The sequence below is a fragment of the Myotis lucifugus genome, unplaced genomic scaffold (genome assembly GCF_000147115.1).
Source record: "Myotis lucifugus unplaced genomic scaffold, Myoluc2.0 scaffold_20, whole genome shotgun sequence".
In the NCBI taxonomy this organism is placed as follows: Eukaryota; Metazoa; Chordata; class Mammalia; order Chiroptera; family Vespertilionidae; genus Myotis; species Myotis lucifugus.
In genome coordinates this window covers 10,000,384-10,015,174 of record NW_005871068.1, presented here as the reverse complement: position 1 = coordinate 10,015,174, position 14,791 = coordinate 10,000,384, and the positions used below count along the sequence as shown (strand labels likewise).

The following is a 14,791-nucleotide window of genomic DNA, read 5'->3' as shown; positions in this document are numbered from 1 at the left end:
AGCTTAGTTTACTAGCTATGTTTCCAGTTCTTTTGAGAGAAGTAGATTTTTTAATTAGTTCCATTAGCTTAATAACAGCATCAGCCAAGTCCTTACCATATAGGCTATTAGAATTTTCAGATATAATGGACATGTGCACTATATTCTGACTTCAGTTGATGGTCTATGTTAAATACTGATTAATACAAATTAAATTACTTCGTAGACGTTCAGTCACCTATCCTTGCCTTGAAGTTTAGTTAATCTCAAAGATTTGGGTTGCTAAGACTGAAATATCCTCTTCTGCTGACTTTTAAAATGATCTAGATTTTCATGTAATGGGGAGAGTTTAGATGTAATCCTGCTAAAAGATTTGACATTTCATTTAATTCCATTGCATTCTATTCTACATCACTAAACAAATTATTATAAAAGCACAATGGGGCTTTGAAGAATACAGAGTTCTACCATATATGGAATCTTCTTCAAGAAGCTCAGATTCTAAGGCATTCAATAAAGACACAAAAAACAAGTGATCATTATACGATGCAGAATGTAGTAAATGGCTTGAGAATGTGTTGAAAGTAATTATTTCTTTGGACAAAGGAAATGAGGTGAGGAAATGTTGTTATATCATTTCCCTAAGTCATGTGTTGCACTATGCTTAGTGATAGAGGTCCATAGCCTCATCATGAAGGGTCTTGAACTCAAGATTCATGCATTTGGAGTTACTCTGTAATAGGGGCCCATTATTGCTAAGAAATTAAATTGAAGAGAGTGGCGATTTGGGAAAATTTATCTTAATCTTTAGGAAGATATATCTTGTGAAATAAATAAGAACACAGATGAACAGGAGGCCAGAAGACATGTTAGGAAGATATCATAAAAAGTACATAGATCCTGAATGAAGGCAGTGTTACTGAAAATTGTTAATGAGTATAAGGCACATTTTATAAATCAACAGCAGAACCAACAGGACTAGATTTAGAGCATGAACAAAGAGCTCAAAGTAGTAGACTCTGACACTGGGCAATTGGGAGGCTAAAGTTGGGTTTTAAAAATATAGGCAAAACTCATATATGACAAATCCATAGCTAACATCATACTGAATAGAGGAAAACTAAAATAATTTCTCTTAAGATCAGGAATAAGACAGGGATGTCTACTTTCACCATTCTTATTCAACAGTACTAGAAATCTTAGCCACAGCAATCAGACAAGAAGAAATAAAAGGCATCCAAATTGGAAAGGAAGAAATAAAACTCATTATTTGCAAATGACATGATACTGTATATAGAGAACCCAAATATTCCACAAAAAACTACTGGAACTGATAAATTAAGTAAAATAGCAATATATAAAATAAATATTCAAAAATTGGTTGCATTTTTATACACCAATAATGAAGTATCAGAAAGGGAAAATAAGAAAACAATCCTATTTACAATTGCATTACAAAATACTTAGGAATAATTTAACCAAGGAAGTAAAAGGCATGTACTCAGAAAATTATAAGAAACTGAGGAAAGAAATTGAAAAATATATAAATAAATGAAAGCATATATCATGCTCATGGATAGGAAGAATTAACATTGTTAAAATGTCCATATTACCCAAAGCAATCTATAGATTCAATGTAATTGATATAAAAATACCAATGATATATTTCACAGAACTAGAAATTTTAAGTCAATAATTTTAATAATTACAATAATCATTTTAATCATTATAGTAATACAAAAATATATATGTAACAACAAAAGACCCTGAAGAGCCATAGAAATCTTGAGAAAGAAGGGCAAAGTTGAAGGAATCATACCAGATGATATCAATACAAGGCCATAATAATCAAAACAGCATGGTACTAGCATAAAAACAAACAGAATAGAGAGCCCAGAAATAAACCCACACCTATATGGACAATTAATGTTTGATAAAGGAGGCAAGAACATACAATGGAGTAAAGGCAGTCTCGTCAGTAAATGGTGTTCAGAAAACTTGGACAGATATATCCAAAAAAATGAAACTAGATCACCAACTTACACCATATACAAGAATAAACACAACATGGATTAAAGACTTAAATGTAAGACTTAAAACCATAAAACTCCTAGAAGAAAGTATAGGTAGAGATTATATATATATATATATATATATATATATATATATATATATATATAGTTTTTTAATATATCTCCTAGGGCAAGGGATACAAAAGAAAAAAATAAATGGCCCTACATCAAAGTAAAAAGTTTATTTTTTATACTTAATTATTTCTGTAATGCTTCTTTATTAGCATTTTCTGGCCTCTGGGGAGGGTAAAAGTGTAAGACAAAGGATCCTCTTTCACTTATTGAGTTAGTAGCATGTAAAGTATTTATATTTTCTTGAACCAATAGCAATTAGTTTTGTTTCCTTTAACAGATAATACATTAATAATGAAAATGAATTATATAAGTGGATAAACATATTAGAATGAATTTTAGGGGAAAATTCTTCACAAGAAAGTTACAACAGATATGATAATGTGAATTTCAAGATAATTATTCTTCTTAAAAATACATTCATGTGTCTTATATAACAAAATATATGGCGATACATCCAATCTCATGTTAAAAGTAAGGGTTAATATGGCACTGTGTATCTTTCTAAAGGATATAACATTGTGAACTATAGTATGCTATTATTTTATGTTTAATATTTCTGTTGTGAACAGAATGATTTCTAATGGTAAAATTTGCAGTACTCTCTTATTTAACAGAACTAAATTTTTAAGAGATAATTTATACTTATTAACATTTTATATTCCATTAACAATTAAAGATCTAGGTCATAGCTACCGAGAATGGGAAAACTACTAAATCAGGCATTTTTACATGATATTCTATAGTTTCCGCACACTAAGAATATTTAGTAATTAAAAGATATGTAATATGATTATCAAAGGTATTGGGAATAAATACTGATTCCCAGAGGGGCTGTTTCCATGGATTCCAGTGTAGGAATGGAATGATAAGTTGATTCTGTCAGAAATGGAAGAAAATAAGCATTTCCCATCATCTACCTACCAACTCTCCTAAACACTGTGTTGGCTGATTCTAAAATATTATTTCATTTAACTCCAATACTGATCCTGTCTTGTAGGGATTTTAATCCCTAATTTTGAAGATGAATAAATAAGTTCAGAGAGGTTAAGGAGTTAGTTGCCCAAGGTGACTTGGATATTATTGATTGAGTTGGGCTTTGAACCCAGATTCTTTCCCTCTATTTACAGATTCCAGTGAAGCTTGCCTCTAGCAGAGATACTAGAGGCTGGAGCAGATGTAGAGAGTAGCAAAGAGACTAGGAAAATGTTGCACTTGGTTCCCCAGGCTTGGGAATATCTAAATAGATGGGACAGAGAGACAGAATGTATTTAAGTCTTCAAACTCAGAGTCAGCAATGGGGAAAGAGAGCACACAGATGGTGGCTGTGTATGAAATGCTTAGAATCAAAATTCTTAAGGGAATTATTTTTCAACATTTATCCTGTAGCTCTTTCTTTAAAATTAGGGGAAAAGGGGGACTAGAGAGGGAACATAGAAGAAAATAGGCTTATGATGGGAAGGGCGATAATGTTTGAACAGGAGAATAATCAGTAGGATTGAATATCACATCTTTATACTATTAGCCAATCACTGCATATGTCTTTCTGTGCTGTACCTGAAACCCTCACCCTAACCCTCTCTCCCAGTAAGCCTGTTCTCTTCTTTTTCAGCAAGTATTATCAGGCTAAAGGAATTTTGTAATTATTTATTAGATTTTCTTGGTGTTCACTGTTAACTTCTGATTTCAATGGTGTAGCTATACATGGAATGCATGGATGTATGCATTCATGGAGTGTAGAGGGAAGAGGAAAGGCAAAATTGAGGTCTATTATTTAGTGACTAGGGGCCCAGTGCAGTAATTCCTGCACCTTTGATAGGCACAGGGGCGGGTCTCCACCCATCCTCCACAACCCCACCTGGCCCCTCCCATAGCGGCCCCTGGTCCCCTCTCTGCCAGCAGCCTGCTCCCACCGCCACCACTCCCACTCACTGATGGCACTGGCCCAGCTCGCACCTGCTGATGTTGGGGCCGACACCAGCAGTGGGTGCAAGCGGGGCCAGTGCCATCAGCGGGGTGAGCGGTGTCTGCTGCCCCGGTCACCCCTCAGGAGCAGGGGATGGTGGAGAAGCCTTCAGGGGCCATCAGGGCCGGCAGCCACTGGTCACGCCCACTGATGGCGCCAAGTGATCGGGACCGGCGCCAAGCACATGTAGCGGGTGCGAGCAGCAGCTCAGGAGCCGGCTGCAGGTGTGATCAGGGCTGGCGCTGGCAGTGGGTGCAAGTGGCAGCTCTGTTGCTGGCAGCAGGTATGAGCTCCGGGTGGGACTGCAGCAAATGGGAGCAAAGAATTTTCAGTAACCCCCAGAGGCTCGCCCCTGTGACAACGACCGGCACCCTGCCTTGGTCTGGCACCCCTGCTCACATGCTCCACCATCCTGTTGTGGCCAAAACCTGCCATGTTCCACACACGCCCCCTGGTGGTCAGCGCATGTCAAGTGACCGATTGTTCAGTTGTTCTGCCATTCGGTCTATTTGCATATTAGCCTTTTACTATATAGGATTAGGTTCTGTCCACACTCCAATAAATAGCCCCTCTGGAAATGCTAATTTTTTAGCAACGTATGAGACCACTAGATCAGTTTGTTTAAAGCTACTGTTAAAATCTCATGTAAATAACTTGGAAGTTAGCCCTAGCCAGTTTGGCTTAGTGGATAGAGTGTTGGCCTGTGGACTAAAAGGTCCTCAGATTGATTACAGTCAAGGGCACATACCCAGGTTGCAGGACTCGATCCCCAGTGGGGGGAGTGCTGGAAGCAGCTGATCAATGATTCTCTCTCATTATTGATGTTTCTATCTCTCCCTCTTCCTTCCTCTCTAAAATCAATAAAATATATTTTAAAAAAATAACTTGGAAATTAAAGTCTTATTTAAGGATTTATAATTTATTATATATTTCTTAAGATTCTAAAACTTTGCTGTAACTTCAGCCTTTCTTTTCCTGGATTTCAAAAACCACATTCCTTTGCTGTACTTATGCTGATTAGAGGATGGTGGTTAGTATGAATTAGATGAGGGTAAATTAGATGAATATTGGATTCTTGCAGTATGGTTTAAAGTGTTTGTTCTGAATGTGCCTCAATATGAGTTTTTAGAACTAACTAGCTGTTAAGATTCATCGAGGTCATACTGTGTGCCAGGTAAAGTGCTAACCAGTTGTAGCTTATTCAGTCTTCCTAACCACCTAAAGAGATAGGTACCTTTACTATCACAGTTTTGAAAATTAGGAAGCTGAGGCTTGGTATGGTTGAAAAGCTCCTCAAGGTCACAGAGCTGGTTAACAATGTACCCAGAAATCAAATCCAGGGAATCTGATTTCAGATCCCACATATTTATACATGAACATATTTTTGTCAGTCTACCATACATACTCTGTCCTTTCTATTTATATTCTGAAAGGTGTAGGGGTACATTGTCCACTCTGTTTTAAAATAATTTTTCATTTTTATTAAGCCCACTTTCTATGATTGGGAAGCATTAGGTGCTTTTAAAATCTTTCAAATGTCTTCATTGAAATGAACTTTAGGTCCCCCCACCTTTGGTAGTTCAGGAGTTGGCAGAAAAATAAACATTTATTTATTTTTAATTAAGAACAGTTTATTAATTAACTGCCTAATTGATGAATGGACTAACATAAAATAAATAAATTAATAATTAGATAAAAAAGAAGCAAAGAAGCACAAGCACACAAAACAGGGAAATAACCACAAATATGTATAAAATTAAAATAATTATATTTTTTAAAAATTTGAGCTCTATGTTAATAAATATTTTAAAGTGTAAACATTTATTTATGACAGAAAGATTAAAAAATGGGTTCTGATATTAAGTCTAATATAACTTTGGGATCATATTGAAGTAAGTGGGTCTGAAAATAAAAGCTCTTCTAGGAGAGCCTGTTGAGAAAGCTTATTTAAAATATTCAGCAAATTTACAACAAAATTACATACTATAAATAGACTCTCATGGGGAACTAGACAATATTGTGACCAGCAAGGCTTAGCAAAGTGAATATTGGACTTACAATCAAATGGCTAATCATTTCCAGATCATTTCATTCAGGGAAGCAGGGGGTAGAGAGCCTAGCCTGTGCAGAGGTGCTGGAAAGAAGGAAGTAAGAATGTCTGTAAGAGCAGAGGTGAAGCAAAGAATAAATTGCCTACCTTCCCATCATTTCCTAAGAAATTGTAAAACTTTCTGATTTGGCCAGGACACTTATATATGAAAACTAGAGGCCCAGTGCACGAAATCGTGTGAGACCCAGACCCGCTGTGCCAGCGGGACCCCAGACCCACCGTGTGCGAGTAGCTTGCCACTGCGCTGCGAGCCCTGCCTCACCGCGAGAGCCGCAAGCCCCGCACAAGCCCCTTGGCGCTGTGTGAGCCATGAGCCCCGCCACGCCACATGAACCATGATCCCCACCCCACCCCACTGCCACTAGTGGCTTGCGGGCCAGGGGGAGGGACCGAGAAGTGCTCCATGCACCTCCTGGTGACCGGTCGTTTGGTCATTACAGCATTACGGCCACTGACCTTTCATAATATAGACTAGAGGCCTGTTGCAGGAAGATTCCTGCAAGAATAGGGCTTCCTTGGGCTGATTGCGCCACTAAGCCCTGCTGCCCAGGGCTGCACATGGGGGCCCGGATGGCGGCTCGCACTGGCCCACCCTGCCTGCAGTATGCAAATGAGCCACCATCTTTGTTGGCGGTTAATTTGCATATCACTCTGATCGGCTGGTGGGCGTAGCAAAGGTATGGTCAATTAGCATCTTTGTCTTTTATTAGATAGGATAAAATTAGTTAATATCCAGATGTATTGAATTAGCTAATTGTTCATAAGTAGGGATTTTTTTTTTTTTGTCCTGAGATGGATTTTCAAAGATATTACTTTCCCAGATGTTGGACTTAGCCCATGTTCCCAGAAACTCTTTTGCTTTCTTAAAATTATTTGCAAATTTTATATTAGATCTAACTTTTGTTCTCCTTAGTCTTTCCTTTTGTGCATATTTATTTGACTAAGCTAAAAAATGACAAATTTCTTAAACTTAACATTTTATTAAACACCTTTGTAATTATATTAATTGAAAGTGATATGTGGGAGGCAGTAGATGGCTTTGGCATCCATGCAGAACCCATGATTTGTGTTGTTTCTAGGTTGTGTGTGTGTGTGTGCGTGTGTGTGTGTGTACGTAGGACCTGCAAGTGTTGGTAATTTACTGTTGCTTAATCATTAAAGTACAAGGAATAATAAAATAAACTATGCACGTAGGCAACCACTGCCCTTTCCTGTTCCATGTTGCTGAGCATATACTATGGCCAAGAGAAATACTGTATGCTATCCTATGTAGCTTACAGGAGACCCAACCTTGTTGGTGTTTTGTTGTTGTTGTTAATCCTCACCCGAGGATAAGTTTCCATTGATTTTTAGAGAGAGTGGGGGGGGGAGACAGAGAGAGAGAAACATTGATGTGAGAGAGACACATTGATTGGTTGCCTCCCCCACATGAGCTAAACCAGCTAGGCCTTGTTTGTGTGTGTTTTTTAGTCCACCTTTCAATTAATTGTTGCTTTTCACCTCCTTTAAGCATTAAATTCAATAATTCCATAGACTTGCATATTTTTATGCCTTTATTTTCCAGGCATTATTTCACAGTATAATAGCATAAGTCTGAAGTAAACATTGAAATGACTCTCTCTCCAGTGGTTGTCTTAAGCCAGTTTTTTAAAAACCAACTTGACATGGGTCAGAGCAAGAAGATTTCAGTTCCACTGATGTTGAAAGGAAATAGAAGAAAAGTAATTTTTAAATCATAAAATTGTGATTATGAACTAAGAGAACAGCAAATTTGGTCAGATACTTTCACTAGAGGATAATTTATAAGAAATATAATTATTTACAGAGGTATAACAAAGTTTTCATATCTAAGCATTTTTAATGTTAACTTTCACAATGTCCTTTTTTCTTGTCATAAGGAAAAAAGATCATTAGTTGACATTAGAAAACAAACATTTCTGACATTAGTATCTATCTAATATTGGTATAGAAATTTAATTAAGAGCATGATAGATATTTTAAAAATCTGGTAAGTGTAGCAAATGCATTACTTTAATAAAAATAATGGCAAGAAATACATAATAAAATACCTAGTATGTGTATATGTATGTGTAAATAATTAATATACTTTTAATAAAGAAAAACATACTTTAACAATATTACAACATTTTAACTTGAATGCATTATCTTCTGATAGGCAAAAATTTTAGTGTACTTCTCTGGGGGTACATCTGTATTTGGCTCATATTTCAGGCTTAATTGGCAAATCAACTATAAATCTCCATTGTATCCAACTAGCTAAGAGAATTTCAAATCCATAAGCAGTAAATATTTAAATTTAATTTTAAAATGGCATTATACAACTTTAATGTAATTTAAAAATTAGTAGTCTTGAGAATCCATGTTTTCTCAAAGAAGGAAACAGGAGGGTATACTTTACCAGCAGTTCTCAACCTGTGGGTCACGAACAATGAAAATACATCCTGCATATCAGATATTTACACTACGATTCATAACATTATACCAATGATCATGACCCTTATTCGTGGATACATAGGTTGGCTGAAAAATTTAACTTTCTAGACCCACCTTTTTGTGTGTGGCATTTTTGCTGCTTTTAACAATCAGCCTTTAAAAAATAATGAACTGTGGACATTGACTATTTTATAGTGTTTTATCTTTTGTTGATATGGGGGATTAGCTAATACTATGATATTCATTAATATTTATTTTCAGAGTTAGGATCTGGGGAAAAGGAAATGATTATAACATTGTAGTAGCTTCTGTCTTGCAGCTGTTGAGTGTGCTCAGAAAAGCCAGTTTAACCTTTTTTATTCTAATCCTTGATTAGGAGCAAAAGAAGGAACATAATTTAAATAAGTAGAAGAGAAAAGAGATACTGGAAATAACTTAAAATAGAGTTTATGCTAATCTACCCCAGAGCTATGCACTCTTTATGGTTTTCAGCCACAATGGGGAGCCTTTCCTGTTTTTTTGTGGGTATTTTTTGTGTGTGTTTTTTTTTTTCACATTTCCCTCTACTCAATATAAGTCAGATAGTTCTTATGGATTTTAAAACTATCAGCTCACAACTAGCTTTAGTGGTTATTTTGCACTGCTGCAAAAGCATAAAATGCAAACCCTTGATCAATAGCGAAAGAATGCAATATCTGATTATAAAACAAATAGATAAGCAAAACAAAATCAGAAATCCAAGTACTGGAGAAAATATATAATAAATTTAATCACATATGCTTTAAAATGACTCAATCTGAGTTTGACAATAAGCAATACATGGATCAAACAATACTTAAGTTTCTTTATTAAAATACATTAAAACAGTAAAAATAGCAATTTACATGTACAAATTGAACAGTATTGCATTATTTTCTGGTTGATTTTAATATATGTAATTATATGTACTCTCCTACTTGAGTGATAGGGAAAAAAGAATTGGCCAAATTAAATAAACCAACTTATGCTATATTGGCTACCAAAATATCATTGTAATTATTATTTTTAAAATTCCTGGCTATCACATTTGAAATGTTCCTGATCCTGGCTTATATAATTCAGAAAACCTCAGACTCCACATGACTTTCAAGGACAACTCTGAATGTTAATGTTTCCATTTTCGTCCTCAGAGCAGAATGAGTTTTATTAACCAGTGTAAGCTGTGGAATGTCAAAGGCTTGATCGACAGTATACACTCCGCACACAAAATAGATGCATAGTCATTTTATTCTAAATTGCTTCACTTGAAAATGTAGCATGAAAATCTAGAGAGAGCGAGTAAAAGTAAGTGATTTGATACTGCTTTAAATTGTTCAGACCTGAAGAACAAAAGTCCTAGGATAAAAATGGTCATGTATTTGAGTTAGTGTTAAGCCAAACCTAATAACTTTCCTTATACCTGCCATAGGGTTTGAATAAGTAAGCTAGTATGATAGATGCCAAGCATCATTGTTCACAAGTAGGGGCTGCAGGTTTTCCAGAAAGTAACAGGCCTTATGCCAAACTTGCTTCTCCATTCTTGTGTCATTCATATATATTCTAAGAAGCAAAGTGGACGACTAGAAGTTTTGCATATTTTCTGGGATTTTCCAGTAATCATCAGTCTATCATGATAAGGTCTTGGGGAAACTGGACCTCCCAGGCAGGATGTCTAGGTTCGAGAGCAACCTTCTCTGTTTACTTCTCCTCTGTTTACTGTTTATTTATCCCTCCGATTATCTCTGTTTATCTTTATAAAAATCATACACTATGATTTTTATTTAAAACTTTTTCCTTTTAATCCAATTTATTGAGGTGATACTGGTTAACAAATTTATATAGCTTTCAGGTGCACAATTCTACAATACATCATCTGTTCACTATACTGTATGTTCAGCACCCCAAGTCAATTCTCCTTCCGTCACATATATCCCCCCTTTACCCTCTGCCACCTCCCCTCACCAACCTCCCCCTGGCAATCCCTACACTGTTGTTGGTGTCTATGAGTTTTTTTCTATTTTTTACACTATGATTTTTTAGATACTAATACTGTTTTGTAGTTACCTGTCCTCATTAGTGATTATACTTTTTAAAAAGGTAAACCAGCCTATTGCTTTTAATCCTTATGTAGTCAGGAAGGGACAAATTTATCTGTGCATATTGCCCTCACCAACATTTATCGATCTTTAGTTGCTTGGAATATGTAGTGATAGAGTAATTAGACAAAAGCAACAAATGACTAAACTAATACATAAGGAAATATTGAGTAGTGAAAATATTATGTTAAAAATGATAGAAAAAGAGTAAGTAAGGAGCATCTCCATGAAAAGCATCTCTAGGCAGGTGACACTTAAACTGTGGGATTAAACAAAGGGAAAAAAAAAACACCTCATAGAGGAGGGTGGGGGTAAGGGGAGAGATCAACCAAAGGACTTATATGCAAGCATATAGGCCTAACCAGTGGACACAGAAAACAGGGGGGTGAGGGCATGAGTGGGAGGGATGGGGGGTAACATGGGGATAAGGACACATATAGATTAAAAGTAAATGAATTAAGCTGCAAACATGGTACAAACATGGTAATTGACTGTACCTTCGCTACAACTCCCATTGGCTAATCAGCACGATATGCAAATTAACCACCAACAAAGATGGCGGCTAATTTGCAGACTGCAGGCAGGGCGGGACAGTGGGAAGCTGCCAGTGTGAGCCCGCCATCCCAGGCCCCCCGTGTGCGACCCCAGAAAGCCGCCTGCCTGCGCCCTGATCAGATCCGATCCCGGGCCGCAGGCTGGCCCCAGAAGCCCCAGAAGCCGCCTGCCTGCTGCCCGTGATCAGATCCGATCCTGGGCTGCAGGCCAGCCCCAGAAGCCCCAGAAGCCACCTGCTGCCTGTGATCGGATCCGATCCCGGGCCGCAGGCCGGCCCTAGAAGCTCCAGAAGCCGCCTGCCTACCACCCATGATCAGACCTGATCCCGGGCCACTGGCCGGCCCCAGAAGCCCCAGAAGCCACCTGATATGGCAGTAACTCTATCAGTAAGCACTCTGAAAGTCAGTGGCATAAATGCACCAATTAAAAGACAGATTATGCCAAAACCGGTTTGGCTCAGTGTATAGAGCGTCGGCCTGCGGACTGAAAGGTCCCGGGTTCAATTCCGGTCAAAGGCATGTACCTGGGTTTCGGGCACATCCCCAGTAGGAGATGTGCAGGAGGCAGCTAATCGATGTTTCTCGCTCATCGATATTTCTAACTCTCTATCTCTCTCCCTTCCTCTCTGTAAAAAATCAATAAAATATATTAAGAAAAAAAATAAAATAAAAGACAGATTATGAGGGTGAATCAAAAACAAAACCCACTTTGAATATAAAGACACATATAGATTAAAAGTAAATGAATTAAGCTGCAGCCTGTTTTGCTCAGTGGATAGAGCAGTGGTTCCCAAACTTATTTGGCCTACCGCCCCCTTTCCAGAAAAAACATTACTCAGCCCCTGGAAATTAATTTTTTTAAAATTTTAATAGCAGTTACTCATCGCCCCCAAATGCACCTGTGCCATCACCGTCCCCCTGGATCGCTGCAGCCCCACCGGGGGGCGGGTAGCGCCCACTTTGGGAATCACTGGGATAGAGCATTAGGCCATGGACTGAAGGGTCCCAGGTTTGATTCCAGTCAAGGGCATGTACCTCAGTTGCTGGCTTGATACCCAGTCCCTATCAGAGCATGTGCAGGAGGCAACCAGTCAATGTGTCTCTCCCTTTCCCTTCACTCTCTCTAAAATTCAATGGAAAAATATCCTTGGGTGAAGATTAACAAAAACAAAGTAAATGGATTAAGTAACATTAAAGAGATTATAAGAAAAACATATTCCAAATTTTGTTAGTTGTATAATGGTTATGTTTAAATTATTAACACCTAAGAAATTGGGTGAAGGGTACATATAATATGCTGTAGTATTTTATAGTTTTTTTACATGTATGATATTATTTCAAATTAAAATATTAAAAAATTAAAAATTAATAAAATATTAATTGAAATGTATCTGCATTACATGAAAAATCTCCTAATTGCTTCTAGCATAATTTATTACATTGTGCTAAAATTTACAAGGGTTCAATTAAAAAATATCTTTATTCTAAATGATATAATAGAAAATATATAATAGTGCAGTTATAAGCACTTATCTGAAAATAAAAATTTAAAGAAGTGAATTTAAAGAAGGGATTAGCCAAAGAAAATATATGCACAACCCATGGACACAGACAACAGTATGGTGATGGCCAGAGAGAAGTGGGGGGCAAGAGCTGGGTAGAGGGGGCAAAAGGGGGGAAATAGGGACATCCTATATAATAATAATAAAAGGCTAATATGCACATTGACTGAACGGCAGAATGACCGGTTGCTATGATGTCCACTGGCCATCGGGGGGCAGGCACTCAATGCAGGAGCTGCCCCCTGGTGGTCAGTGCACTTCCATATGGGGAGTGCCACTCAGCCAGAAGCTGCCTCATGGCTGGCCAGCACAGAGGCGGTGGCAGGAGCCTCTCCCACCTCCGTGGCAGCACTAAGAATGTCCAACTAATGGTTTAAACCCGATCCCTTGGGGTCCTAAGCCTTTAGTCGGACATCCCCTGAGGGCTCCCTGGCTGCCAGAAGGATGTCTGACTGCAAACTTAGGCCTGATCCCCCGGGGAGTGGGCCTAAGCCAACAGGTGGACATCCCCCAAGGGGTCCTGGACTGCAAATGGGCACAGGCCGGGCTGAGGGACCCCCCCCCCCCGCCCCGCCGAGTGCACAAAGTTTTGTGCACCGGGCCTCTAGTATGTAATAACTTAATAAAGAAATTTAAAAAACACCTCATAGACACACACAATAGTATGGTGGTTACCAGAGAGAACGGGGGCTGGGGGGAAGTAGAAGAGGGTAAAGGGGGCATAAATGGTGATGGAAGGAGACTTGACTTGATGTGGTGAACACAAAAATTAAATTAAATAAACTGAGTCCTGAATGAGAAGGAGGAATTATAAAGAAATGGAGGAAGAACAATTCAGGCAAGAAAATAGCTTGACACATTTGTGAAACAAAGAGAGGTCGCTGAAACAGTATCAGTGGGCAGGAATGATGTGCAGTATTAGGAGAGGTAGGCAGGTGCTAGATCATGAAAAAATTTCAGGTAAAGAATTTGGATTTTCCTTTTTAGCATGATGGCAATCCATTGGTTTTAGACAGAGGAGTGACATCTGATTTATAGTTGAGCAGAGGAGAAGGAACAAGCAAATAAGCTAGAAAACAGCAATAAGTGAGGTGGGAGGATAATCAAAGTTCAGGAGAGGAGGATGACAACAATGAATGAGTGGTTAATTAGGTTAGTAATTGAAATGTCAAGTAAGATGATTTAAAAAATGGCTGTTCAAGTTGGGAACCTGCAGGTTGATGGCAAACTTTATAGAGATGTTTTAATGGGATAGTTGGCAAAGAGAATAGTCGGGTAAGGAAGTGGAAAGAGCAACTATAAAAAAAAAAACACAAAATATTTTTCAGTAAAGAGGAACACATATTAAAGGAGCAGCAGGAGGGTTAGTTGGGTAAGAAGAGTATGTTTGTTTGGGTTGATAATGGAGAACTGCTGTAGAGTTGGAGACATTGAAGATGCCAGAGGCAGCAGGTAATTTTAGGTGAAAAATCCTTGAAAAGTGAGAGGAGGTGGGATAAGGGGCAGAACATCCTACTACACCTTTCTTAACAGATGCTCTCTTTATACTTTTAAGGTCAATTGATGGTAGAAATGTGCAAATTTTTCTGAGTATCATGGCTGGTTCTAGTTTAATAATAAAAAAAAAAGGTATATTACCCAAAATATGGCAGAAAGAAATCATTCATTTGGGAAGAAATTTTAATTTACTTTAAAAAATTATCTTTCAGGTGCTTCAAGAAGATCTAGAACAGGAACAAGTCAGGGTCAATTCTCTCACTCACATGGTGGTAGTAGTCGACGAATCTAGTGGAGATCGTGCAACCACTGCTTTGGAAGAACAACTTAAGGTGAGATGATTTTCTTTAATATACTAAATATGAAATGTAAAATAATGAATTGTTATTTAGAAAATAATTTGGAAAGTTT

The 14,791-nt window shown here is 37.7% G+C and overlaps 1 protein-coding gene across 1 annotated transcript in view; it reads left to right on the top strand.

Moving 5' to 3' along the window:
- DMD (dystrophin) overlaps nucleotides 1–14,791 on the top strand; it is a 2,279,750-nt gene that overhangs the window by 749,794 nt on the left and 1,515,165 nt on the right. Inside the window, exon 13 of the mRNA XM_023751347.1 lies at nucleotides 14,593–14,712. Within this exon, the coding sequence (XP_023607115.1) occupies nucleotides 14,593–14,712 (120 nt within the window). The remainder of the gene's footprint in view (nucleotides 1–14,592; nucleotides 14,713–14,791) is intronic.